The sequence below is a fragment of the Phaethon aethereus genome (assembly GCF_964289735.1).
Source record: "Phaethon aethereus genome assembly, chromosome: 2".
Taxonomy (NCBI): domain Eukaryota; kingdom Metazoa; phylum Chordata; class Aves; order Phaethontiformes; family Phaethontidae; genus Phaethon; species Phaethon aethereus.
Genome location: NC_138582.1, coordinates 98,814,979 through 98,842,363, shown reverse-complemented (window position 1 = coordinate 98,842,363; position 27,385 = coordinate 98,814,979). Strand labels below are relative to the sequence as shown.

The 27,385-nt window shown below is 44.0% G+C and overlaps 1 protein-coding gene across 1 annotated transcript in view; it reads right to left on the bottom strand.

The window, feature by feature from the left end:
- The window catches only part of HIVEP1 (HIVEP zinc finger 1), a gene marked incomplete at its 5' end in the record, with an annotated part of 116,326 nt that overhangs the window by 34,696 nt on the left and 54,245 nt on the right, over window positions 1-27,385 (bottom strand). Inside the window, one exon of the mRNA XM_082015382.1 lies at window positions 14,277-14,330. Coding sequence (XP_081871508.1) covers window positions 14,277-14,330 — 54 coding nt within the window. The remainder of the gene's footprint in view (window positions 1-14,276; window positions 14,331-27,385) is intronic.

Here is a 27,385-nt window from a genome sequence, read left to right as displayed (position 1 = left end):
CACAAATAGAGGTGATTTTAAAGTCAATCACCAACAATTTTAACAGTCTTACTTCAGGAGCCTAACTTCAGACTTCTTGAGACGGTCACAGGGTGATCACTCCCTGTTTCAGAGGTCAGAATGAAAGTGAAGAATCTTGGTGCACTCCAAATCAGCAGCGATATTTGAAAACCTGTCAGCAGACTTAATCTATGCTTAAGAGCTTTTATTGCTGAGGACACCAGTTCAAACATATACAGAGAAGACCCTTAAAAACTACTTGATCTGTATGTAAAGCACAGTTTGACACTAATTAATTAAAAGGGGGAGGAGCTTTGACATTCAAAGACTAAAGCAGTCTGATAGGGATTGGATCAAGTGTTCATCTATGCCAATGTTTGTCCTTATGTTCATTATCGGCAAATACTGGACCATAGCACCATACTACTCTAAGGTGTGGATGAGGTTAAGTATGGTTTTATGATTTCATACTGCCTGTAAACACGTGATTCCTTTCTCAGTGTTTTTAACAGACAACACTAAGGGGTTAGTATGTGACCCATCAAAGGTATTGTATTGGCTGTCAGCAAGAGAGAGGTTCCCCAGTCCTCAAGGTCATTTCACACCAGCTTTTCATATTTCATAACATCACAAGATAATTCAGGTGGGAAGGGACCTCAGCAGATCTCTCGTCCAACCTCCTGCTCAAATCAGGGCCAGTTATGGGAGCAGACCATGGTTCTTAGGGCTTTGTCCAGTAGGGTCTTGGAAATCTCTAAGGAGGGAGTCTACATAGCCTCTGTGAGCAACATCTTCCACTGCTTGACTGTCCTCATGGGGAACAAGCCAGTCTGTGCCACTCTTATTTCAACTTACTCCTATTGCCTCTCATCGTCTCACCGTGTTCCACTGTGAAGAGCCTGACTCCACTAAAACTGCCCACAAAACCACCTCTTCTCAAGGCTGAATGAGCCCTGGTCCCTCAGCCTCTCCTCACAGGACAAGTGCTCTAGCCCTGATGGTTGCTGTGTCCCAACGCTGAAGTGATTCCAGGTTCTTCATGTTCTCCCCTGCACCGGGGGGGCCCAAAACTGGACACGCTAACTAAACATGGTCCAAGGACTGCTGAGTGGGGGAGGATAATCCCTTCCCTTGATCTCCTGGTTGTGCTTTCATTCATACAGGCCAGGATGTGGCCTCCCTTGCTGCCAGGCATGTGGCCCACTGCACCTCCAGCGCCTTCCCACAGAGCTGCTCCCTGGTCAGTCAGCTCCCCGTCTCCCTGCAGGGGCTCCTCCTGCCCAGGTGCAGTGCTTTGCATTTGTACCTGTTGAAACCAGACTTACCACTCCTCTGCTTGTCCACCTATCCCGACCTTAACACCTTAACTTGGATAGAAGAACATAGTGGGAGACGGTGTCAAAAGCCTTGGTAAAATCAAGGTAAAAACGGCATCCACTGCTTGCCCCTTGTCCCCAAATCTAGTAGTTTTCTAACATAAGCCATTTTATCATAGCCATTTTATCACAGTTTTCATCAATTTCCACTGTTATGAGACTGGAATACGTAAGGCTGAAGGTCTGCAAAGTACTTTTGCTCACGTTTATACCCAATACACTGTTTGCACGCTTCTATAGGTCTTCATCTTATGAAGTCATCTGGATCAGAATACATACCAATAATACACTCTCTGGCTACGTGGGGAATAGCATCCCCCAGGAATCTCGCTTTTCTATTTTTCTTGTTGCTTAATTCCTTTTCCCATTTGCAACTTCCACCATCGAACAAATTACATTAGTAAATTCTGCACACACTTCATCTCACTGATGGCAAAACTAACAGGCGCCTCAACAAAAACAACGCAATCTAAAAACATTTGGTTTGTTCCACAGGGTGCTTTAGTATCACTACAGATGTGACTCGCATTGCTTCGTATCTCAGTCTATTCCTATGCAATTCATAGGTTTCCAACTAAATGCATTCCAAGAAATACCCATATTGCTGGCTACCAAAAGTAAGCAGTAGTTAAGAACAGGCAAACATTACTTAATAATGTTTAGTACAAATGGCAAAGTTTAAACTATACAACCTACTTTTTCCACTAGTTCTATATTAACAGGAGTGAATTGTCATTTTGAAGGTGACACTGGGGAAAGGATGAAGTATTTCTTGCCTTTGAGTAACATTTTCCTGAAAGAATAAGCCTGCCTATATTTTAAACTAGCCTGAGAGAGACAAGAGCTGGTGTGGGAGTGAACAAGGGGCTACTCGGACCCGAAGTCTCGGCACCTCTTTCACCAGTCTTTGAGCTGCAGATACAGTAAAGCTGAAAGGGCAGAATAACTTTCTGGACTGACCGAGGCTAGGGTAGAGAGATACAGAAATAATGCACTCGTTAATTCAAAACACATTCTCTCCGAGAATCAAGAGAGAATTTACAGCCTCGTAAGTGAAGTAAAGTAAACGTGCAGTCACAGAGAAGGGTGCACTCTGGGCTACCCCTCACGCACTAGATGAAACACCATGGCACCGTTAGTGAGGGCAGAGTGGATTAGCTTTATAAATTGTGCAATAACATTTTAGCATAAGGTAAGCGAGACACCCTCGCCCCGAGGCACACAGCTTGGACTTATCAGCAAGCTCCCCTGTGATACAGTTCCATCCCAGACATGAGAGCCTGCCAACTCCCGTTTGGCCTTGGGATAGGTAAAGAGTAAATGACAAGTTGCAGGCTGGGGCTGTCTTTCTGATAGCTTCTTTTCAAGTCATCGCTACTCACATCAAGGCAACCTTGATGGTGAGACTTCTGATGGGCTGTAAGGACGTTAACTACCCTACACTAGCGAGGCCAAGAAAGATTTTCTTTGTAAGAGTTTTATCTCATTTTGTGCGTTTAGCTTCTTGGCTTGAGTGAAGAAAGTAACAATCAGCAGATTGTTAGCCATCAAAATAGCATGCTTAATGAGGAAGACCATGAAGATCAAACAGCAATAAACAGTTGACCACCGAGGTAACACTAGAGCCTCAGCTAAGGAATGCCAACATCCATATGTGAACAGGGATCAAATGCAACATTTCAGCACATCTGAAAATCTCCGACCAAAGTGAAATGGATTTTTTTGCCCCAAAAAGTGTTAATTTCCTGACCAGCATGAAACGTATAAAATGAAACATGACATTCGATACTGATCGATATTTCACACTATTACGTGTATAAGAAACGAGCAGAGACTGAATCACTGTAAAGTTTCACAGGACTTCAGCATTTTATTGAAAGACAGAGGAAAGGCAACACACAAACAGCAAATGCCGACCACACAACCTGTGGTTAATGCCTAACTACTCACCCAAAATATCAATATATGAACATTCAGCAAAGACGTACAGTACAGTTTTTCAAACATGCTCAAAAAATTAAAAATATTTACTATATTATGTAGTTCTATGGAGTTTATCTACTGTCTCTGCATTACAGCCATTTAACAACACAATATTTCTAATCTACACAGAGGCCTTAATACTAAACTAATAACTGCTTAAGGGCTGTTAAGATAAAGCACATTGACTATGAGCAAGCGGAGAGACAACACTGTGACAGCTAACATCACCAGCCATCCCAATCTCGTCGTTCTTCCTCACTGGGCACTCCGAAGACATGAAAAAAGACAGGATGCCTCCCCAAAGGCAAAACAATGAGGTCTCAGTCAAAGCCAGTTCTACTCAGTTACCCATATAAGAGTAAAGCTGTTTAAACATAACCACTTAGAGAAAGTATGTTGCCAGAAATTAACTGAAATACTTCAGGGACATCTGGATATCTTCCTCGAATGTTGGGCAATGTTGTGAACAGTTTCACAATTAAATTATCTGTTTGAAATTTAAGGATTACCAGTTGTTACTGGAAAGTGAGGGTTTGGCTCGCAAATCATTAGAATAACTTCTATCCCTAACACACAGAAGAAGAAAGGCCATTAAAACAGAATTATAGAATAGCTCGTGAAAAGGCACCAGTTTAAGGGTTATCAGCAAAGAGCAACTGCTATCTGGTCAGATGAGATACTGAATATAAAATCCCCAAACATGAGTCTGAGGGGAAAAAAACAGAAATGAAAGGAACAAGATGCAAAATAAACTCCCTTTGCACATAATGATGTTCAAACAGAACAAGCTCCTTAGCCATATTCTCTGCATTTCTTAAATATAATCTGCCATTTGAAAAGCAAGGATCAAATGGAGCAATTTCCATACTGCCTGCAGCAACTGAAGAGAAACGAAGAGCAGCAAAGAGCTCAGACCTAACAACCGTACTATTTAAAAACAGAGAAAGGAATCAGAGCTCTGGCAAAGCAAGCAGGAAAAGTCTTACACAGCAGGTCTTTCTTCTAGGACTGAATGGCGCTGTGAACACGACACACGCCGGAGAAGTTGATTTGATGGAAAAATAGATGCCGGGAACGTCCTAACCATGGAAGCTTGGTCTGGTGCGCCAGAGGTAGGAGGGATGATCTCCCCGGGGCAGGTTTGCTTTGGCATCAGTAGGAGGTCCCACTGAGCTACTCACAGCTCTTGCCTTTCCCCAGCCTCGCCTGCCCTTTTCCACAGTTGTCCGCAGCCTCTTCCCCTGCCTCGCCATGCACACGTGCTCCTTTTCAGAAGATTCCTATGAAAGACTCCATCCAGGTCAGCCTACAGCATAACTACCAGAGAGTGGTACACTGTACCTAACTCGCCATCCATTTATATGTTGTATTTTCCCTTTAGAAGGAGGCCAAAGGAAATTAACAACTCCCCGAGCTAAAGGAGTAGCTGGAAAGTATGAAGAAAATACTCAATACTCATATGCAAGGCAGACTGCAAGGAAGCTAACAAGTGAAAAATCTTGAATTTCCACAACTGGCTTGCTCCCAGCTCACATCAGCTAAAATTAGCAACCTATTGCATTTACTACATGCTCGTAGGTATGCCTCTCAAATTAGCTAGTTCGTTAGCTCAGCATCCTCCCAGCACAAAAATGAGCTTGTTCTGGCCTCAGGTTTGAGAGGCTTGCAAGAAATCCTTCTATTCACTAAAGCGGGGTCAAGCTTAAAACGTTACTGCGTCTGAAAACACAGCCACTGATTTAACAACGCACCGCACCGTGATTTGGAATGGCCACTTCCCATTCACTATCAGGAAGATGCTTTTCTGACAACTGTTTTCCAAAGTTAATTTGCATAGTGTCCCTTTGAAAAAGATACTTGCAGGTTGGAATCTCTTTTGATGAACTGTCACTCAAAAAATTTGTTATACTTGTCAGGAAATGTCAAAATACTATTACTTTAACATCCCATTAATGCTTTAACCAAGTTCTCGTAGCTCCAAAGGATGAAATGTTCAATCTTAAACTGTAAGTCTGTTTGTCTGCTTGTCAAAACAACAGCAGCTCTTGCTGTGTCTAGCACCAGCAATGGATTTACTGAGCAGATTTCAGCTGCTAGTAGTCTAAACTAAATGTACGGAACAAAGAAAATTAAAATAGAAATAAAAGATACAGACTTTGACTCACAACCCAGGAGGTTTACAGGAGCCAGAAAACTTCCCTGGGTTAAGCCCATATTCTAACTTTGTTTCTCAGAGCAAAGAACATGTAAACATCTCCATTTCTATCAGTTTGCCCCCACTGGTAAAATGAGGACATTAAAATATACTTAACTATTGGAGACAAAAGCAATGAAAAATGAGGTTAAATTATATCAGAGACTATTCCCGCTCCCACAGAAATCAGAAGAGTTTTCTCACTGTCCTTTGTGGGTACAAAACCCTGCATTGAATGTGCCTGAAGACAGAAAGGACCTTTCAAGTCATCATTGTTGTTATTAGCAGCAGGCAATGTTCCCTCAATGTGAAAACACCAGAGATTTTAAGAATAGATGGGACTATGAAAATGTGAGGTCTTGTATGACATGAGCTCCAGACACAAATAGCTCCTGCACCGAGCCAATCATGGCTGTCTGAGCTGCTGTAAATATTTGAGGAAAATAATTCAGTCTTGATTTAAAGCCTTATAGTTTGACGTACACAGATCAATTTAAATAAATTACCTCTCAGACACATGTATTGACATATTTTAATGTAGATACAACCACTTTATGAAATCAGACATCGGGGAAAATGCACAACTGAATTGCATGAAATAGCATTTGCTAGCTTGTAGTTTTGAACATTTGGAAAGTAAAAGGTAAGTACGTCTGGTGTATGTCACCAGAAGAATAAAAATGCAAGCTAATCCTCTCACCCGTGATAAGTAGCAAACAGGACACTGCTGCAACTTGCAACTTTTGAAGATTATATACTTCCATTTAGAGCGAATGTATTTCTAGCCCATACAGTTGCTGAAGATAAGGATGGAAAGATGAAAAGAATCAAATGAAACTTTGGGTCTTGGTTACATGTCTTGCCCAAAAAGTAAGGCACAGTTTCCTACAAATACAAAATGGAAAGAATATGTTTTGGACTAATGACAGTACGTGGGTACCACAGCAGCAAGGAGCCCAGAAAGCTCACATGCTTGGCAACCTACAGGAAAAACTCAGGGAAACATCTGTGAAGGATGAGGTCACTCTAAGCTGGTAAATCAAAATGCTTAAATTGTTTAGCATCGCATTTCCAGATTTCTGCTTGATCTCTCCCCTTCTCTTTCAATTTCCTATTTCCCTTGAATGAAAGAATACGGTATTGACCACAGCTGATGACCTGGGGAGCAGGGTACATCACCAGTACACCCTGCTTTTTGGCAGGGAGAGGCAGCGGCAGGAAGCAGGATCGGGAGCGCCTGCGGTGAGGGGAGAGGAGGGAAGGGACCTGGCTGCTCCTTTGAGGCCAGATGGTGGGCCGGTGAGAGTCGTGTGTAAGCTGGGACGTGGCAACTTAAACAGGGCGTCAATCTTTAAGGTAAGACGTATGCAATGTTTTGTTTATCTAGGGAGAATGCTGGTATATTTACAATAATGCATTCGAAACTCCCTCCATAATTTTGTTAATAACGTGCATTCATTTAACAAGAGAGATGGTAAGGTAGGGAGGGTTTGGAAGGACTCTGAAGATACAAAATATGTCTACCATGAATCTGCAGCAGAACCTACATTTCTGAAGTCTCACGCTTCCATTTATAATGACAAACTTCCTCACTTAAATCTCAGTGCCGTTCAATTTACCAGAAAAATAATATTCCACTTAAAAAAAACAGCAGATGGGCAAACAAGGTAAAGGGCACTTCATTTCAGTTGCCTCTCCTCCATGCCAACACACGACTTTGAAGGGATTGCAAGTGTGGGAGGGGAACATATGTGCATGTGGATTGTGCATCTCAGAGAGTATTTGCTGCTGGAACGTAATCTCTCCTTTCTTTACTCTTTCTTTCCACGACAGCTGGAAATGTACATGCACACGATGGGGGGTCCCACACGGCTATCCGTGGACCTGAGCAAGCGAATGGAAGTCTTACAGCCCTGCACGCAAACTACGGAGTGTAGTGACTACAGAGCCACTCCACAAAATGCTGTGTCACCCTTAAGGCCTCAGGGAGAGACCAGCACCCACTGAAAGTGCAGACAGGCTTTGGGTAGCTCCATGACAGAGGCTGGAAAGAAAGGTATTTTTCAACAGCACCCTAGAAGTTGCTTGGACCTTGCTGGAAGGGCTTTGACTAGTTCTGTCTTGGTGGTTTCCCAGTAAATACTGACAGAGCCTGCTGCCATTTAAACAACCACTGATCAAGTCAAAAAAAACTCTTGGACCTGCCAACAATGTTTCTGCTTCTCAGGATGCAAATGAAGAGGGCACTACTAATATTGAAGCATGAGACTCTGGAAAGAGAACTAATCTGGGTGAAATTCTGATACTGTCTTAGGGACAAACTTGTGGTACCTCTGGAAGGGAACTCTTGTCGTCAAGATAGATCTGTAACAACTGTTTGGACTTCTGGAAGAAGTGAGAGCAACTTAGAAATCCATCTTCACAGACCAAGAAGCTACGTTGAGGATCTGAAACTGAGGATGCAGGCGAATACACAGCTTTGTCTTCAAATTCCACATGCAGCATCTCCAGCCGCAGGCAAGAAACTGGAAGAGCTCTTTAAGGAATATAAAAATGACGGAGTGAGAAAGTATAGCAACTTGGTTGATAGGCAAATGACAGGCTCAAGCAGGTGCTAAATAAACCTTAACACAGTTTAAGAACAGACCTAATCCCTTCAACTCAAGTGGGTGCTCCAAAATGAGTACTCACTCTATCTGAATTGGTAAACTGGAGGGGACCAACACAATGCACTGATCTGAAACTTAACTGACAGCTTATTCCCTTCTGCTATTTACAACATTGTCTCTTCTTGGGGCGAGACCAGGAGTACTGTAATAAAAAGAACCACGAGAACATGGATCCTCCTGGTCCATGCTATGAAGCATAGACCTTGAAGGAAAGGTGGTGTTCAAGAGGTAAATCTTCCCATGCGTTGTCTAAGTAAAGTCAGCTGCAATTACTGAGGCACCAGGTAATACAAAGCCTCTGATCCCTAATAAGACAGGTTGAAAACAGGCTTCTTGAAGCTAGACAGATATATACCTGCCAGTCCTGGGAAGAGATCAGAAGAGGAGACTGGCAGATGCCTGCATGCCATTAGAGGGACTGTAAGTCTGAGTTCAGGATGGATTTGTTATGTTGCATACAGCTTGCAGTGACAGTCAACTGTTCAAAATTTTACCTATTGAAGAAATAGGTACAGACAGTCTACCCAACTCCCACTCTCCTGCATGTACTGGTTTTGGCTGGGATAGAGTTAATTTTCTTCACAGTAGCTAGCATGGGGCTATGTTTTGGATTTGTGCAGAGAACAGTGTTGATAATACAGAGATGTTTTCGTTTCTGCTGAGCAGGGCTTACACAGAGTCAAAGCCTTTTCTGCTTCTCACACCGCCCCACCAGCGAGAAGGCTGGGGGTGCTCAAGAAGTTGGGAGGGGACACAGCTGGGACAGTTGATCCCAACTGACCAAAGGGACGTCCCAGACCATATGACATCATGCTCAGCAATAAAACCTGGGGGAAGAAGAAGGAAAAGGGGGACGTTCGGAGTGATGGCATCTGTCTTCCCAAGAAACCGTTACACGTGATGGAGCCCTGCTTGCCTGGACATGGCTGAACACCTGCCTGCCCATGGGAGTAGTGAACGAATTCCTTGTTTTGCTTTGCTTGCACACACGGCTTTTGCTTTACCTATTAAACGGTCTTTACCTCAGCCCACGAGTTTTCATACTTTTACCTTTCCGATTCTCTGCCCATCCCACTGTGGGAGTGTGAGTGAGTGGCTGCGTGGGGCTTAGCTGCCAGCTGGGGTTAAACTACAACACTGCAGAAAGCCAAAAACTTGATCAAAAAAGAACAGCAGCTTATTCAAAGGGATGCATTCACACCTGACAAACAACCTGTCTGCAAGTCTAAACTGTAATGAGGCTGAGGAACACACATGTGTCCCAAGACCATCCCAAACCACCTTATACTCTGAGGACATAGCAGTTGCCACGACTGAGAAGTAGAATTAGTAAATCCATTGTCCATCTGATCTAGCCATTTATCATTGATCCCTTTGGCTGTGACATGGCAAGAAGAAGTTATCTGAAATGATGTAGTTGAGTCCAGAATAGTATTTGTAACGGCCAGAGAGAGCCCAGGATTGGTGGGCAATGCAGAGTATACATCAGGCCCTGTGATGGTTCTTTTGGGGATGTGCCATCCATTTTATGGCAAATCATGGTGTTGCTGGAGTTTGTCACCAACTTTAGTTCCCTGAACAGTTTCAGAAGCAGAGATAGAGATTTAGGTGGCAATCTTAGCATCGCTGGTGCCAAGTATGGAGATAACCAAGTTAGTTCCACTAGTCCTAAAGAATGCAATGACGGTGTTGGTGGAGCTGATGTACCTAGGACCCAGACTGCTGTGATAGGCAGAGAACTGCTGCAATGGATAAAGAAGAAAACAAATGCTTACAGCGCTTCATATTGGCCTTCAGTGGCTGAACTGGTTCTGGGGATGACCAAATCAGAAGCCTCTGTGGTAATCACAAGGATCTGAGAGGACTTGACTTTACCAGTCTGGAAGGGAGAAGACAGAGAGACTTTCTTGGGATAGCTTTCTTAGGAGGATGACCGTAGATCAAAGATAGAGGGTAGATCAAAGATAAAGCGGTCAGATATGACTGACTGTTTTCCAGCCCATGATACCCACTGGGTCCCACATCAGAGAAAGCTTTCACTGCCTTCTCAAGGAGAAATTTTGTGTAGTTCAAGCTCACCATCCCTTCCAGGTCTTAAAGAACACCATGTGGAGCACTCGCTGGGAGCAAGACCTTCTCTATCACCCTAACGAAATGCCGGGCATATGCCAGAGATGAAATTTAACCCCAAAGTACAGGCACACCCAGGTTGTAAAACAGCCTTGGGAGATATCATCAAAGCTAGAGAAGCACAACATCTCCTACTGAAAATTCATGGCAGCAATTAGGCAGTTGAGAGAAAATGAAATGACGTAAGAATTACCCACCTTACATACTCACTGAGCGGGAAGGTGAGCATGACCCCTAACAAACATGTTTCTGGTGCCAAGTGGCAGTCCATTTGAATATCCGTAACCTGAATGTATTTGTGGACTATCACTCCACAAAATAAAAAAGTAGGTCTTGCAGTTGCAACTTTATACTAAATAACCAAAGTTCGCAAACTTGAAAACTATGTCTGCTCATTTACTGTCTCCTCTATGCTTAATAGAGTCAAATTCCAATTTGCACTTAATTGGATTACTACAGCTAGTGGCAAAATGAGGTGTTAAATACATATCTGTTTGTAGTCAATTAAATTTAACTTACACCCCACACATGTATAAAGTTATGACTGATCACTGCACAATGCTAGTCAGCAGAAACCCAACATGATTAAACTTATGAAAAATTCCTCCCTGCAAATATGCTGTGCCACTGACAGCTCTGCTACTGACAGAGAGGTAGTTAACTTATGATAAATTCCACAAAATTACATCCCCTCTTCATTTCAGCTAGGAAATAAACAAATCTCAAGTGATCTACATGAACTGAAAGACAAAATAAATGAACAAAGAGGAAAAATATGTAACCATACTTCATGTGAATCTGTATACACTGGATTGTGATTTAAAATAACTTATGAGAATACATTCACATTTTTGTTTACTTTTTTAGCTCAAAACAGATACTTTCTTTTTTTCAGTGGCCTTCATACTCTAAAGCTTAAATTTCATTAACTTCATATTAGCAAGAAATCCATCTATTCAGACATATAAGAAACTAAAAAAAAAAAAAAGGTAGAGGACATTTTGCATTTGAAAAGAAAAGAATAACCATATTATCTTAGTTATTGCTGTATCAATTTTCTATATAAACATTTATTTTTCAATTGCCAGCTATATGAATTTAGGTTAGAAGCCAAAAATTAAGCAATGATCTCTTGGATTCTGAGATGCTGAAAGCTGAGTGCTACCACTACGTAAATCTTTGCAACCCCATCCTTTTCAGAGTACCTCGTTAAATTTACACTAGAGAATTTATCTTCCTTTGTGCAAAGATGTTACTGGGCCACATGTGAGAACAAATGCCTGAAAGCAGAGGTTACCTCATCTTTAGCTTGAGCATGTCCATCACAAAAAATAATCCAGAGCAATATTACTTCTGCAAGACCAACAGCAACAAGTGCAGACAGCAATACTTTACATGACAAGTTTTTTATGTTTGGATGACAATACCACTTATCTACAATCCGCTAAACAAATACACATCAAAACTATTTAGTAGAAGGCCTAGTATGTTGAAAAGTCTCTGTAAATGTTTGAAGGACTGCTATTGCCATCTAGCCATTTTTTTTTTTCCTCTTCCACTTTCTACAAATATGTAGAGCAACATCACAGCCCTGGCGCCTGTGCTAGACAGTTTGTGTCAAACCTTCCATTGAAAAATTAAACCAGTCATGGGTTTGGAGAAAAGAAAACTGAACAAGATATGGACACGATATATAAAATCACAAAGGCAGTGGATAAAGTGACATAGGAACAGCTATTTAACAAATCACACAATGCTTGAACTGTGGGACACCTGTTGAAAATTGAAGAAGAACTGGAAATTGAAGGAAAAAAAAAGATAAAATAATGTACTTTTTTACGCGATTGGTAGCAAACTTCTGCAGTTTGCTGCCGGAGGATGCTGGATGCAGACAGCATTTAATCAAAAGGATTCATGGATAACAGACCCATAAATGTCTAGATACTAAAGAGACGAGGCAGACATCCCTAATCCAATGTCTGTAGACAGCATGAGGGGAATGGACTAAAGAAAGTGGCCAGGCTTACGTGCTGTCCTTAAACAGTAGGTCCTATTGCCTCCATTGGAAGCCAAATGCTGGATCTTGCCGAGATCCACTTGGGTATTTCTTCTGTTCTCTAACCTTCAAAAAGTTTTGAAGTTAATTGTTTCAAAAGATAATGAACTTTGATTCCAGGACAGAGCATCAACAATTTACAACACTGTTCCCAGATGTGTCACAGGCCAGAAGGACCTGTTTGCTACCAAAAAGAAATGGGTGTCTGCTTCCGTGAAACACGTGAAAGGTGAATGCCTACCCTACAAGACAAAACACTGCCACAGGGTACTACCGTTAGAGGAAAACATCTCATGCCAACTCCGGCAGCTGAAGAGAAGCAAGGCTGCTGTAATAGGAATATAACTACACTCCAGGTGCATAACTACATCCAAGGTGCATCCCACCAGCAGCTGGGCTCAGAAACCCAGTCTGCCCAGTAGCCACCCCTGGATCCTGGTCTCCCCAGTTGCTGCACCTGGACATATGAGCCTCCAAGGCTGCAGTCCCACTCCAGTTGCTGGTACAGACCATGGCATGTGCAGCCAAAGCTGTCCAGGACTCCCCTGGTCCCTACAGCCACCCTCCTGTGCTCTTGCCCCTACAGACCAGCAGCCCCTCTCAGACCCAGAGGTGGCCCTCAGAGCCCTCCAAACCCAACCTGGCCCCCCAGCTCGCTTCACCTACTGACTGGCTCGTCTGGCAGGATCTTCGCTAGCCATCACACCCAGGCTCGCTCTAGCTGCTGCACCACAGACCCCCCCCATACATATTGGGAGTAGAGCCTCCTACTGGGAAAGGGTCAACGGTGTGGTTTAATGAGGAGGCAGGACAGACTGCGCTGGTCAGGAGCAGAACATGGCCATACAAGTGTCATGGCCAGCCCCTGCTGGCATGCAAACAGACCCTTTTATTCATCTACTTCCCACATTTGTTCCTTCCCATATCACCTAAATCCCTCACTTTTTCCACCTTTGGTTCATCTCCTAGACATTCCGTAAGTCCCATGCAGTCCCCAAAAGCTCTTCCCCTGCACCCCCAACGTGTCCCACACCCCCAAATAGCAACGCCGTTACTCCAAAAAGTGACTGGGAGAGCTGGTCCCAATCACTCGTGGTGATGAGCTTCACGCCTTGGACACTGGGGCTGAGGCTCTGTGGGGACAGCCCTGGGAGGGGACTGGGCAGGCTCTCCCTTCCTCTGAGTCCTTAATTTGGGTTTCTGCCTGCCCCTGTGCTCCTTTGGGCTTGTGGAGATGGACACGGGTCTCCTGTGACGGGCCCGGTAGTAGCCTGGCAAAGTACTGTTTGGGATCCCCCGGTGAAGTCCCTCTGGGCATCTCTCTGGGTCTGCAGATGAGCTTTCTCCCACAACCAAACAGGCACCACTGCAGTCAGCCAGCCTTGAAATGCAATGACTTTCCACCAGCTTTCTAAGCCCTAGCACACAGATATAATGTCACAGGTCACCTGTTTCTTAAAATAACCTGTGATGATCAATCCCCGCTTCAGCATCTGTTAGAAATCATCACGTATTGCTTGCCATAAACCAAATATGGTTATTAATGATTAGGTAAATCATAGAACAAACCAACAGTTAGCACAGGCTGTAGTCAATAACCTGTGCACATCCCTAACGCTACAGCTTCATCGGTCTCATCAAGGTCAGGGCAGCGACTCAAGTGGTTAAGCCTTTGTGTCCCAGCAGAACTGGGGCGTTACAGACCACAGCCCCTGATGTGCAGATAGACATGCCCGGGGCCTCATCCAGCGCCCAGCCCAGCGGAGTCTTTTCACTGATGCAGGAAGGCTTTGGATCAGCCTCTAGTATCTCAATGCGTTTTTTGGGGTTGTTTTTTTCCTATTTCATTTTTGAGGTTTGTTTATTACCTCTCTGTTGGTCTTCTGTTCCATTAAGTTGTTTTTGTACTTCTTCAATTTTGTCTGCAAGAAAGAGAAGTCATTATTAAAATACATATATAAAACCAGCAAGATTTTAGAAAGACATTTACAGAAAACTGTCTTGAACTATCTGTTTACATTTAGGAGTGATACCATTCACATGTAAATATGAGTTATATTATGAGTAATACAGCCATATAAAATTTTACCATGTTTTACCAGGAAGGCTACTGACATGTGAAATTACACGGAACTGCAGAAAGAAAAGCATTGGCTGGGGTCTGCAGTCAACAGCTAATCCCACCCGTACCACCTACGATAATTCATGCAGTCAGGGGACTCTTCCGAATGGGTATCACGGTGCATTACAGAGTATTTTAACACGTTTTTGAAAAATCCTGTCAGAACAAGACAATGCGGCATTAAAGGCGGCGACAGAAACGGCAAGCAGGATTTGCTACGTGAAGCGACGGAGCCAACGCTCTCACTCAGGAGGAGCACGGGGAGAGCAGCAGCCCTGTGCTTATTCCTCTGCGAAACTACCCAAAAATTCCCACGCACACAGCAGGAGCAAGAAGAGGCCTCGAGTCTTTACTCTCGCCCCGTTTTTCGCGGATTGCCTGCTGCCCCCCCCCCCAATCGGTGCCAGGAAGGGAACCGCGTTTCTGCCGCTGTCGCGCAGGGGATCCCGCGGGGAGGGGGGCCTCGTTCTGCACGTGCGTGCGTTTGCACGTGCAGAGCAAGAAGCAAGAAAAGGGGTGACTGGAATGAACAAAAACCTGAGACCCATTTCTTTTTGGTAGCAAACAGTCCTCCGAGTGCCTTCTGGATAACAGGTTGTGCTGGCAAGAGGCAGCAGCACTGCGAGAGGCTGAGCTCCACATCGAACTATGGCCGGAATGACCAGATCTGAGCTTGGAACAGGGCTTTCAGATACAACCAACCACTTTCCAAAACACCTGTGAAAACTTTCTCTTTTTCTTTTTCTCCCCCCGCCACGGGGGGCCAGTTTTTAGAAAATTAAATTGAAAGGATAGAACATAACCAGATTCATCCTAAACCTGTCCGATTCCACTGGTACATCTCAAGAAATACCAAACTTCATGGCTGCCATACACAGGAGGAGGAGGACAGCTCTGCAAAGTCCTCACCACTTTTTTCACGAGTGTGGAGGCTGTTACTCAGTCTGACTTTTACTCACCGTTCCTACACAAAGCAAAGTTTCTAGGAAATGGCCCTTTCGTCAACAGACTTTTAAATCAGTGGGTTTAAATGACTTCTCTAACATTTATGAGCTGAACCACTCAAGTACATTGGAACCATTTGTTCACAGCTGAAGTCTGAAATTGTTTTCCAATTATTTTCTCAGTAAAACCAAAAAATCGTAACTGAAAGAAACAAACCCTTCTCGCAGGTTTTAAGACTGAGTTTTTTGTTCAGCTCGCTCCAGTTCTGCATTTCTGCCTTTCAAAACTAGTGCCAGGTTTCCTTTCTCACTAAAGCTCAGTAAATTCTTCTCCCCTGTACGTTGTCCCAAAGAATGCACCGGAACATCTCACAAGGATGCAAACTGGGCAGACTCCCAGAGCCAGAGCAAATGAAGCTTCTAACGAGAAAGACTACCACTGCAATTTGGTGGTGGAAGAAGCCAAACTTCTTCCTTCTGCCTCTGAGGTTAGCGAGACACGCGTACCTATTTAAAGGGAAGTTTTAGACACAGTTTCTTTTGCATTGACTTACCGGCTGCTGAATCAAAACACAGGCAACTCAAAAGGAAAGCCACCCTTCACCAGCTCTTTACCAACCCGGTTCTGCAGGCACACTTTAAACACTGAAGAGCTGACATAGAACATCTTCCTGGATTTCAGCTACAGCTGAAATACTCTACGTGTCTCTACATTTTGGTATAGAAAGGGCTGTAAATTACAACTTCTAACAAAAATACGAGGAAACCTAAACAAAACATCTTTTTTATACATCTGCCGCTAATGCTATTAGAGAAAAATGTATCCAACAATCTCATAATAATCTGTGTTTTCCCACAGATCATTGTTTTACAGAAAGGTGATGGAACTTACCAAGTTGCAGGACAGCTGATAAAATACATGAACGCACAGGAAAAAAATAAACATCAACAAATTAACCCTGTAAGATTTACCAAAAAGCAACAAGCAGTGAAAACCATAGATTGGCTATCAAACTCCTTTCGCCTCTGTTATCTAACGGACAAGACACGGCGTTCATCTTTTGACGCGATGTAAAAGACTTGTCACCAAAATTTATACTTAAGGTTACAGGCAACTGCAGTTTCGTTATTGAAGGAATTACCTGCATATTCTACATAAATGCTACAGGAAATGTATGCATTTAAATTCATGACCATCCTATTTTACAGAGAAAAATTACTTCAGTATTTTGGAAGCGTGCTACGTTAGGTTGCCAGAAAGGTTAAATGTTTTGAACTCCTTCGCTGAATTCTCTCTCTCTTATTTAAAAAGAAAAATGAGTTCCTATCAGAAATTCCCAACCACTTCTTTGTCAGACTGTAATCCCAAAAGAAGAACCACAGGTAACAGAAATAATAACTAGGTAAACACATGCTTGGTACGCAGACAGAAAGTCTCCCACACTTCCTGCATCTCCCGGAACGTTTTCCCCAATGAGGTATTTTTGTTGCGTATGTGTCTTCACACCTATGGACGTAGCTCTGTGCAGAACAGTTTCAAACATTGTGAACGCCAAAAAAATTCTGGTTCTGGAAACCGAGCGCACCGATTTTCATTGCCAACGAGGCACGGGTATCATCATGGGTCTACTCGCTGAACACTGCCTTGAGGACTACGTCCTCCTAACGAGCCGGATCACACAGCTACCGGCTCTTCCTATTACACCCAGGCACGTTGTAACGCCGCTGTAGGAGATCCACGGCAGCCGCTTCCCAGCCTGCCGCCTTTCACTACTACAGCCTCGCAAACCGCGGCATTTCAGGCTGGAAGGAAGACCTGGGTTTCCCCGAACCGTGGCGGAGCAGGCGGGACGAGTGGGCTTTGAACCACTCTCCCCAGGGACACCCGAACAGGCAGCCGCCCGGGCTCTTCCGACAACGCGCACGCACACCGACGATAACCCGCTAACCAACACCGAATTTATATCATCCGGCCTTCTCTCATGCCTCATTAAAGTAGCCATACGTGAAACATTTTAAGGCAAATTGTTTCAGGCAGCATACCATATTATTTCATAATTGTATTATAGGCTCTCTAGCGGTACGCGCCTCTGACAACTCTTCACAAGCAAAAATACATTACACATTTCAGTGTCAGGAGGCACTGAAAAAGGCGAAGTCCACTATTAATTGCAAATAATATTATCCGATCCAAAACTTGATTCAGTATTATTTCAGATTTAAACCTGTGATACTGAAGATACTGTCCAATCTGAAAATTTTACAAAGGAAACATTTCTTTATCACTAGAATATTGCTTACTTCTACTAGGGTAAGAGAAAGTAATTTAACTAATGGAAATTTCTAATACATGGCAGGTACGGCACCCTCTTTATTTCCCAGAAAATGACAGAATAGTATGTATCCTGACTACTTTCCCGTAAGACCTATCCTAACGTCCCCAACCTTCAGCAGGGAGCCTTCTGGAATAGCGTGCATCTAGAAGCGAACGACGACAGTGATAGACACACTCTCCTTTAAGATGGGACACTTCTCACCCAGTGCTTACTAGAGGGGAAAAAGTGGAGCAGCAATAAAAGAGGAAATTATCATACGAGCCGCTGTCTCGAGAGGAGATTCCATACGGTAGCCATGTAACAAGGAATGGAGTCAGCTCTTGGTTATCCCAGGCAGGTGCATACCACAAAAAAGCAAAGCACAGGTAACATCATGTAACAGCTATATATATAAATTTGCATATATATATGTGTGTGTGTGTGTGTGTATATATATGCACATGTGTAAAATAAAATCAAACAATATGGGTGCAATGGCTTTTCTTACACCAGTATTAAACCTTTTTCATGTTATTGTCCAACACATCTCTCCCAGCGGGTATCTGCTGTGTGGAAATATCATCAAACTCCTTGAGGTTTTAAATATATAACATAACTGTGCTTTTTAGGAACATGAGGAAGGAGACTGGCATGCAGTAAAATACGCTTCTTGTTTTACATGCCTCCTGCTGTGATAGATCATTAAATGGATAGCAGCAGTCTGAGTTAGATATGGTGGTGCTTGGTAGGTTTTTAAGTGAAAAAAATAAACCAGATTTTTCAACAGCTTTACATTCTCGTATTTTTGACCTTCACTGAGACCTCACAGATTTTAATTATACCACAAAAAAAATGTAGTTTATAAAGATTTTTTTTAAAGATATCAGCATATCAAAGTATACAAACCTGAAAGTGTTTTAGAAATGCATTAGGAATTTTCAAGAAAAACTGTAAAGGCCTTATTCGAATGGTTAAGGAAAAAAAGAAAGGTTTAGGAATTTCAGCAAGGAAAACAGAAATACTGAAAAGTGTGAGGTTTGCAAAACACGAAACCGGTAACTTCTGACAGCAACTTAAGCTGGAACAAAAGATATCTTCCATTTATGGGTTTGCTTGTGGGGTTTGTTTTGGTTTTTTTCATCTGTTTTTTGCTCAGGAGAGCCCCCATGCCAGTGGGATGAGATGACTTTGTCCTGCTGAACAAGTTGCCCTGTACAGCGACGACACACACAGGCATGAAGAAGCAGCCACTGAGGAGGACTACTTTCAAGCCACCAGGAAAGCTTACATGGGGGTGGTGGGTGCGAAGTGCTCATGAGGCTTATGCAAAATGCCCAAACACAAATATTTTCCATTGCACATATTTGCATGTGTATCACTGTCAAAAGGGGTTTTTTTTGGCTTCTTGTTGAAGATGCAAAACTCCTGCTCTAAAACAGTAAAAAGGGCTTTGTTTTTATTTTTTTAATCTCGCATCCTCTGTTTAGCGATAAATGGAAAATTAGCAGATTTACAGCATATTGGATGCTAAGAACAGGTTACTCCACCAAAACTTTAAAAAATGTGAGCTCATATCTTGCCTGAAAGGCTAGGGTTATATGTTCAAATATTTAACCAAAACAGCTGGAAGGAAAATGTCAGCATTTTTTTCCCTTCAGTTAAAGACAAGAGCAATTCTCAGGCCTTATGCCTGAGTCATCCTAAAAATACCTCCTGCAAAACAGCTTCAGATGGCAAGTTTTTCTTCTTGCTTTCTCAAAAAACAGACTGTCTCTTACCTTAACTGCATCAGAAGACATTTGAAAAGTAATTTTAAAAATCACTTTGCAGGTTTTTTCAATGGACACAAAGAAAGATATCACTTTAACTGTTTTTTTCTTGCATTGATCATCTAGATGACTAGCAGAGAAGAGAACGGCAGTGACAAAATATTCTTCAGCTGAAGTGGATTAATGCAATTGGTCTTTATGCACCGGGCAGTATTACTGAAAACAGAACTGTAAGTGGGTTTTCTCTTTTTTTTTTTTTTTTTTTTTTTGGGGGGGTGGGTAAGGGGAGTGATGCACAGCTTGAGAAAACCACGGATGAAAGTTCAAAACGCTGCATTTTCCATCGCTACTTAAATTCAGGGAGTAAGTCAGAAGGGGCCGAGACCCTGTGTGGAAACCTCCCTCTTCTGGCTATTGAAACCCACCAGGCTAACGTGCCAGCAACAAGTGCTTCGCATTTCACTGGATGAGAAGCGTGTCTGAAAGCACTTCGTTATTAAAGAAGTAATTTTAAAAAACCCCAACCAACCAAATAAATAAAAATACCCTGAGCGCCAGACGGGCGGTGCAGAGCGGCACGGCATGCGACGAAGGGCTCAGATTTGACACGGAGAGACCCGAGCCCACCCCCACGCCCCGCTTGAGCCATTGCACACCTCCCCCAGAAGGAAGCCTCACGCTTCAAGCGTCCGTGCCCACGCAGCGCAGGCAGCGGCGCGGCGGGAAGGGCAGCCGCGTGACGCTGACGCCGCGCCACGCTGATGCAAGCTTGGAGCGCTTCCCCAGCTGGCATGTTCCCAGAGGCAGCGTTTAGTCCCAAGGCACCCTGCCTGGAGCAGGGGGTACCTGCCAGGGGCTGGGAGGACGCCGAAGCGAGGGGGCTGCGATCCTTGGCTTTTCCCTTTCCCTAGGAGGAGGAAAGGCTCTTCACAACCAACCTGCTAGAGCAAGAACGCCGTAGTCCTAATGCATTTTGGTTAACTGGGATGAATCCCAAGACTTCCTTTAAACGGCTAATTAAAAAAAAAGCAAGTTTTTTTTTTTTTTTTAAAAAAGGAGGGAGGGGGCAAGTCTTGCCTGTACAAGGAGCCCATTAGGTTAATTGAGAGCGTGGCGCAGCGGTGGGGCAGCCGGTGGGATGCTGCCTCCTGCCCACCCCTCGGGAAGAGCGGAGGCTCGGCAGGCCCCTGCACGCAGGCTTCCCCGTGCGGCGGGAGAGCCTCCAAACCCCAAACCCAAGCGGCAGAGCCGGGGGAGCGGGTCCCAGCCGCGGCCCGGGCCCGCAGCGGGAAGGAGGGACGGTGGCAGGAGGAGGAGACCCCGCAGCCAGGAGGTGCGAGGGCTGGCAGGGTGGGCCACCCCAGGACGCCTTCGGTGGCCCGGTGCTCCCACCGCTGCCTTCCTGCCGCAAAACGAGCGCTGCTGCAGAGTTGGCAAACGGCTGCAAAAAGACATTTCACGAAACCCATAGGACGAGGCACTCTTCTCACTCACATTTAAATCCACTTTTAATTAGAAACCACTCTTCTGACCCCATATATTTCCCTTTTCTAATTTAATGAGGAATGCTCAAGATTAAAAGGAAGAGATCAGATGAAGAAAAACAGTCCCTACATCTTCTCTGTAATTCTACAGTGTGGGAACTTGACACTTTTTGGCGTACGGTTTGTTTTGTGGTTTCTCCTTTCCAGTCTGGGGCTTAGGAGAATCACAGCACACGGCTTAGTGGGTTGCCAAACACTGAGCCTGATAACTGATAGCAGGGATGTCCCCAGACTACCAAAAATGCAAAGTAAACCAGATTAAGTCTCAGTTTGTCAGATGCTACCGAGTTTGAAAATTGCTCGTACAGCTGTAAGAGAGGGGAGGAAAAAAAGACCTCTTAAAAAATTACGTGAATTGAAAACTCTTAGCAACTAGTAGGGTGATGCAGAAGCAGCTGTCACTTTAAAAACTATCAACTACTTTTTTAAACGTCTTAAATAAGACTTAAAACATCTTAATATGTCCTACTAGTCATTATAACCTTGACTAATGACCTGCTTGATCAGTTTTCGAGGAGAATTTTATGCATTTTCATTTTAATGTCAACTTTGAATGCTCATCATACTCCCTGCCATATATAATGATTTGCATTTAAAAATGAAGAACCCATGACAGATACTTTACATAACCCCGTTGAAAATAGAAGATAAAAATCCTCCTCTTATTATTCCTCATTTTAAGAAAAAAAAGGGGCTTGCATATTTGAAAATACAATCTGTAGTCTGCAGATTACATTAGTACCAGCAATGAACAGCTACACTGTATATGCAATAAAACAGTCAATGGAGAGGTTGTATATAAATTAAACACAGAATAGCTTTGTCCTCGCCATCAGATGTATTGCTTAAACACGGCAACCGCTCCTGATGAGGTTGACAAGGTGTATGCGCATAAAATTACGTAAGCGCTTTGCATATGAACTCAAACTCTGTCCCTGTGTCATCAGCTACTGGAGAGCTTTCAACTCGGTTGGTTTTGTTTTTTTTTTTTTTTTTTCCTCTACACGATTTGAATTTTTATTATGAGGCTTTCCGACTCATTAAAAATGGAGCACAGGAGGGTGATGGGGGACGAGGGTTTTCGGGTGGCTGGGGCCTCGCAGCGCCGGTGACAGAAGGACTCGGTGTACCGGGGGGGGGGGGGGGTAGGGGGGCACCTGGGGGACAGGTAAGGCAGCTGCCAAGCGCACAAACAAGGAAGGGCCGGTGCAGTTTTATCTCCAGAAGCTTCTCCTCCGGGCGCCTCTTTCCCCACGTTCCACACCCGGTCCCTTTTCCACCCGCCCCAGAAGGCCAGGAGGTCCCACGGGTACTGCCGGGAGCCACCGGCACCGCCACCTGGGACCGGGCACTTAACGCCTCGGCTCTCCCCCGCGCCCCCCCGCCCCGTACCAAAGCACAAAGGCGGGAACCGCTCGCAGGGCCATTTGCATAGCTCCTAATCAGCCGTCTCGCGCAATAATTACACCATTGCTATGCTGATACCAGAGCATTGTTCGGCCCCCGACCCCCAAATTCTGGCTGCGTACCTAGGACAAGGTGATTACTATCACTCAAATCTGCTTAATAATTATGTAACAGCCTCTAGGGCATCCACTCTTCCAGGCTTAATTTTGCTCCCCCTCCCAAACCCAGTATCGGGGTTAAAAGTTAAAACAAAATACTAAAGCTGACCACGAGCCGCTCTAGTTCATCACCTTCTCCAAGCTGCTGCTCTGAGCACCTTCATACCTTCTGCGCTGAGACGGGTTCCCTCCCCTGGTAGGTTTACTAGAAAAAAGTGTGGTTTTCATTTTTCTTTTTTTTTTTTTTTTTTTTTCCTTAAAGCCTGACACAGAAATTAAATAAATGCCAGCGAAATCCCTGCAAGCATTTTAAAAAAAACCAAACAAACCCCAAACAACAACTTCTCCACTCACCAGAAGCGTATGTAAGAATAACAATCACGTGGGGCCCCAAAGATTTCTTTAATTTCTCTATTTTCTCAAATACAGATCCTATACCAAAGCAGCAGTCAGTCAAGCCAGCCGCCTCCCAGCCAAACAGGGGAAGAGCTTTCCCTCCATCTTTCCGGTACTCCGAAAGCACTCAGCTGCCAGGCTGCTGAGGGAGGGCTTGCCCAACACAGAAAGGCACAAAACTGGTTCAACAGGTAAAACAACGTCAAGAGCCGGTGTTTCATCACCTGAGACGACAGCGCGGAGGCTTTCTTCAAGTTCTCCGAGGGGTCAAACTGCTCTGTAATTTCTCCTGCTATTTCTGGAGTTCCTCAAACGCTACCGAGGTTGCAAGGCTGAAAGCATGTAAGTAGGTACGTTCAGCACCGAGGAACCTATAGCACCAACCACCCTGTTTAAACACAGATTAATTTTCTTAAGTGTAGCATATATACTTACATATATTTAAAAATCATCTCGTTACTGAGATCCTGAAATCTTGACAGAAATTATTTAAATTATTGGATCTTTAGCAAGACTTCAGATACTGAAGTTCTTACAATTACCCGATATTAAGATGGATGATAAATAGCACTGCTGGCTAGGGGGAAAAAAAAAAAATTTGATGATGCTAATGAAAAACGAAGCGAAGCAAAGCAAAAGCCTGCAAGTCAAGCCAAAAGTCCAGCCCAATGTCTTGCCTCCAGCAGCAGCCAAGAGCAGAAGTCAAGTGAAAAGCAGAACAGGACACGCAGTAAGTCCCAGACTCTACGACCACGCAGCTCTGAAGCAAGCCCCAGGAGCTGTATCTGAACCTCACGGGTCCCACCACTTACTCCTACATCAGTTTCTGCAGGTGTCCTTTGAACCCATGTGAGCTTTTCACATCTCTCCTTCAAATTGCAGGGCCTCATGTACTTTGTCTCTCCTTATACCAAAGCTGTTCAATAGACTTGTGACTTCTGCAGCTTCTGCAGTACTATTTTATCATCCTTGGAGGTGGAAGTGGGGAAGGGAAAGAGAGTTAGGAGGAAGACATCAGAATTGATCCCGCTGTTCAAGATGAAGGCACACCACAGACGCTATGCGACAGATACGTTTTCCTCTATCATTGCCATAAACATTCCTAATGTTTTATTTGCTTTTTGACAGCTAGTAGGTGTACAGTTGACTCCTCCACACAAATATATGAGACCCTCAGATCTCATTCCCAAGCATTAACAAGCAACTCAATTTAAACACAAAATTAGAGTATGTTTTCTGTGGACATCACTTTGCATTTACCCTCACTGAATTTCATTTGTCATTTTACAATACGGTTGCACAGCAATCTAATGTTATTTTGAAAGCCTCTGCATTTTCATTTGCATCTTCATCTTCAACTCCGTGGGTAAGTCCATCAAATCAGCAACACTGCCACTTCACTGTGCGTGCTCTTTCCCGGATCGCTCAAAGGAACAGGCATCAACAGAGGGACATTTTCATTAACTGTAAAGCAGAAGGCTGTGTTTGTCTGCTAAGGAATGAGTATCGACTGAAAAATGTGTAAATATCAGCCTCTCAATAAATTTACACGCAAGAGATTTTCTTTATGGGGTGTGTTGGGGGAGTTCACTCAATACGCTTTCTTCTTTAAAACCCTGCCCTTAATACCAGTCTGTCTTGAACACCTAGCCTCTCCAAGCTCCATTGTCCTTCACCACACAGCTCGAAGAACGTGCTGCTGGGTCATCACCACCAGCTCCCCTCAGCGCTGGAGCATCTTCATGTATTTTCCTTATAACTGGACGGGCACTAACACAGCTTAGGACTCCTTCCAGACCAACGGTCAACCTGCTTCTGCTCCATCCTTTTCCTCCCTGCTTTCTACATTGCTTTCTGAGCACAACATGCCAGTATCTGTTTCTCTCAAAAGTATCTCTACTTTACATTTTTTATGCTGTTTGGTAAATCCACTCCAACAGGGCTGCAAAATCACCTTCAAATTCAAAATCCTTCCTTAGGGTACCTACACATTAAATGCAAATTGAAAGCTTTTCATTCATTTAACTACTGTATACAATTTTTTTGCTTCCTTGTTTTTCCAGGAACTTAATAGGTCTTAATGTTACAAGCCGAAGCGTGTGAATACAGTCCAACATGTGAACAGTCATAACAGCATCAGTGGGTCTCAGTGCTAAAAAACCAAACTCCTAGAAATCCACAATTAACTTGTCATGCTAAATCTTGCTCTGTGGACTTTGTAGTTTATTTTTTCCATCTTCTATTCTTCCCAATCTTTACTTTTGCCCTCATTCTTTCACATGCTGAATGAAATATTGCTAGCTGCAGCTTTAAAGTAAAAAACAACAGAAAAACTAGTCAATACAAGCTGATGTAGGACTAGGTGTACCTGAAATACAAAACTTAAGAAAAGGCACAAAGATATGGTATTTTCTTGTTAGCGGCGTGCTCCAGCCATGAACAGGGGCTTAGCCACTCTAAGAGGCTTACCAACAAAACAGCCCTAGGCAGTTGGTGTTCTCTTCTCAGGGCAAACACAAACTGGGGGTGGAAAATACGTGCATTAAGCCAATACCTCACTCCAGTGATTTATTTTACTGTTCTCTTCTCCCTGCTCCCACACTCCCCCAAGACCTGAGGGGAAGACTAGGTGTTGAGTATCTTGGTGCTCTCCAGCCCGTGAGCCGTTCCCATCAAAGACGGTGGGAGCAAGGACAAACCGTGTCTCCAGAAACCGTGCACACCCTACACAGGGTTAGGCGGACCCTAAACAAAGCAAGGAAGTTGCGGGACAATTACCTTAAATAATCCAAATTTGCCAAACACTTCCCAAGCTGCTACTTTAGGAAAGAGGAGACCATTTGGCAGGCACGCTTAAGAGAAAAATCAGACACATAAGGGAGATGTTCTGTACCAAAAGGGAATAAAACTGGGTCGTATATCCACCAATACACTCCCAGCAAATCGGGATGAGCTGAAATTACAAGCAGTGCTGCAGCTTTCTTACTTTACTACTTTTAAAGAACTGTCAGACATGAGTTACTAAGCTGCTAACCATTAATCGAAGCAGAAATTGCAAGCTGACCTTGCAGAGCACCCCACAGCACGCAGCAACAGATCCTACACCATAACCCTCAGCTGCTTATTCAGGGGCTGAATGGCAGGTTACAAGACAAGGTTGCACAAAACAACTGTGTGGGTTTGGTTTTTTTTTTTTCTTTTTTCTCCCAGGGAGAGGGCATGGAGGGGGGGGCGGAACATCCTGGGGGCCAGATTCAGCCTGTGTCCTGCCAGCTAGTAACCTCCCATCTGAACAGCTATCCATTTCTTCAGGAAAAAGAGAGGACTTGAGCTCTTCCGTCACAGGAGGCCAAGTGACAAACGTCCACGTTATTATAAAGTGATTATTTTCTGGTCACCACCACACACCAGCCTGCTAAGGTAACCTACCTGGTTACCTGCAAACCGCACGAGGCATTTCCAAGCTCCCCTGCTCCTCTCCCCCAAGCCCCGTAAAACGGAGGATTTTCGCTGGGAGCGGGGCCGTGCTGGTCCCAGGGCGCTTGTTAAAACCTGCCTCCAGCGCAGCCAGCTCGCACCTTGTCTCCCTCCTCCGCCCTGCCCGCGCCGGCTGGAGCGGGGGCTGGTCCCGGGGGCGCCGCTGCCGCGGGCTCCCTGCCCGCCCCAGCTCACCTCTCCGAGGGCAGCACCGCCCTGTCCCCCGCCGCTGCGAGGCGTCCAAATTGCTCAGATCATGCAAGTCTGGTAAAAGGGAGCAGAGACGAAGAACCCAGCATTGATTTATGAGCGCCGCCGACAAACAAAAATGTGCTGCAATAGAGCCCCAGGAGGTCTTTTCGGGGGCTGAATTTATAGAGAAAGGGAATAAAACAGTGAAATCTTTAATTACTCCTCCTAAGCAGAGTCCTGACCAAAATTTGTTTCTTTTTCCTTCTTTGTGGGGTGGTTAAAATATTTGCTGTGAGCTCTGGATGGTAATCAGCACCAAATCTGAAGAAAAAAACCTGAAATGCTCTCTCTCCTTGCCCCCCCCCCCCAATACATTTCTCCGCAATAAATAAGAGAAAGTAGGCTGAATTATCTTACTGGCATGCCTTTTTTGATTACCTCTAAGATACCCTTGGACAACAAATAAGCTCTTGAAAAAAAAAAAAAATCCTGGAATGTTGACACTGGAAATTTAGTTCATTAATTTTTATACAAAAAACTAGTTATTACAAGAAGCTGAGAATGTCTTGTTTAGTAAACAAAGAATAGGAAACAAATATGATAGCATACAGATATTTAAGTGTATTATTAATATGCAGCAAAATATGAAGCAA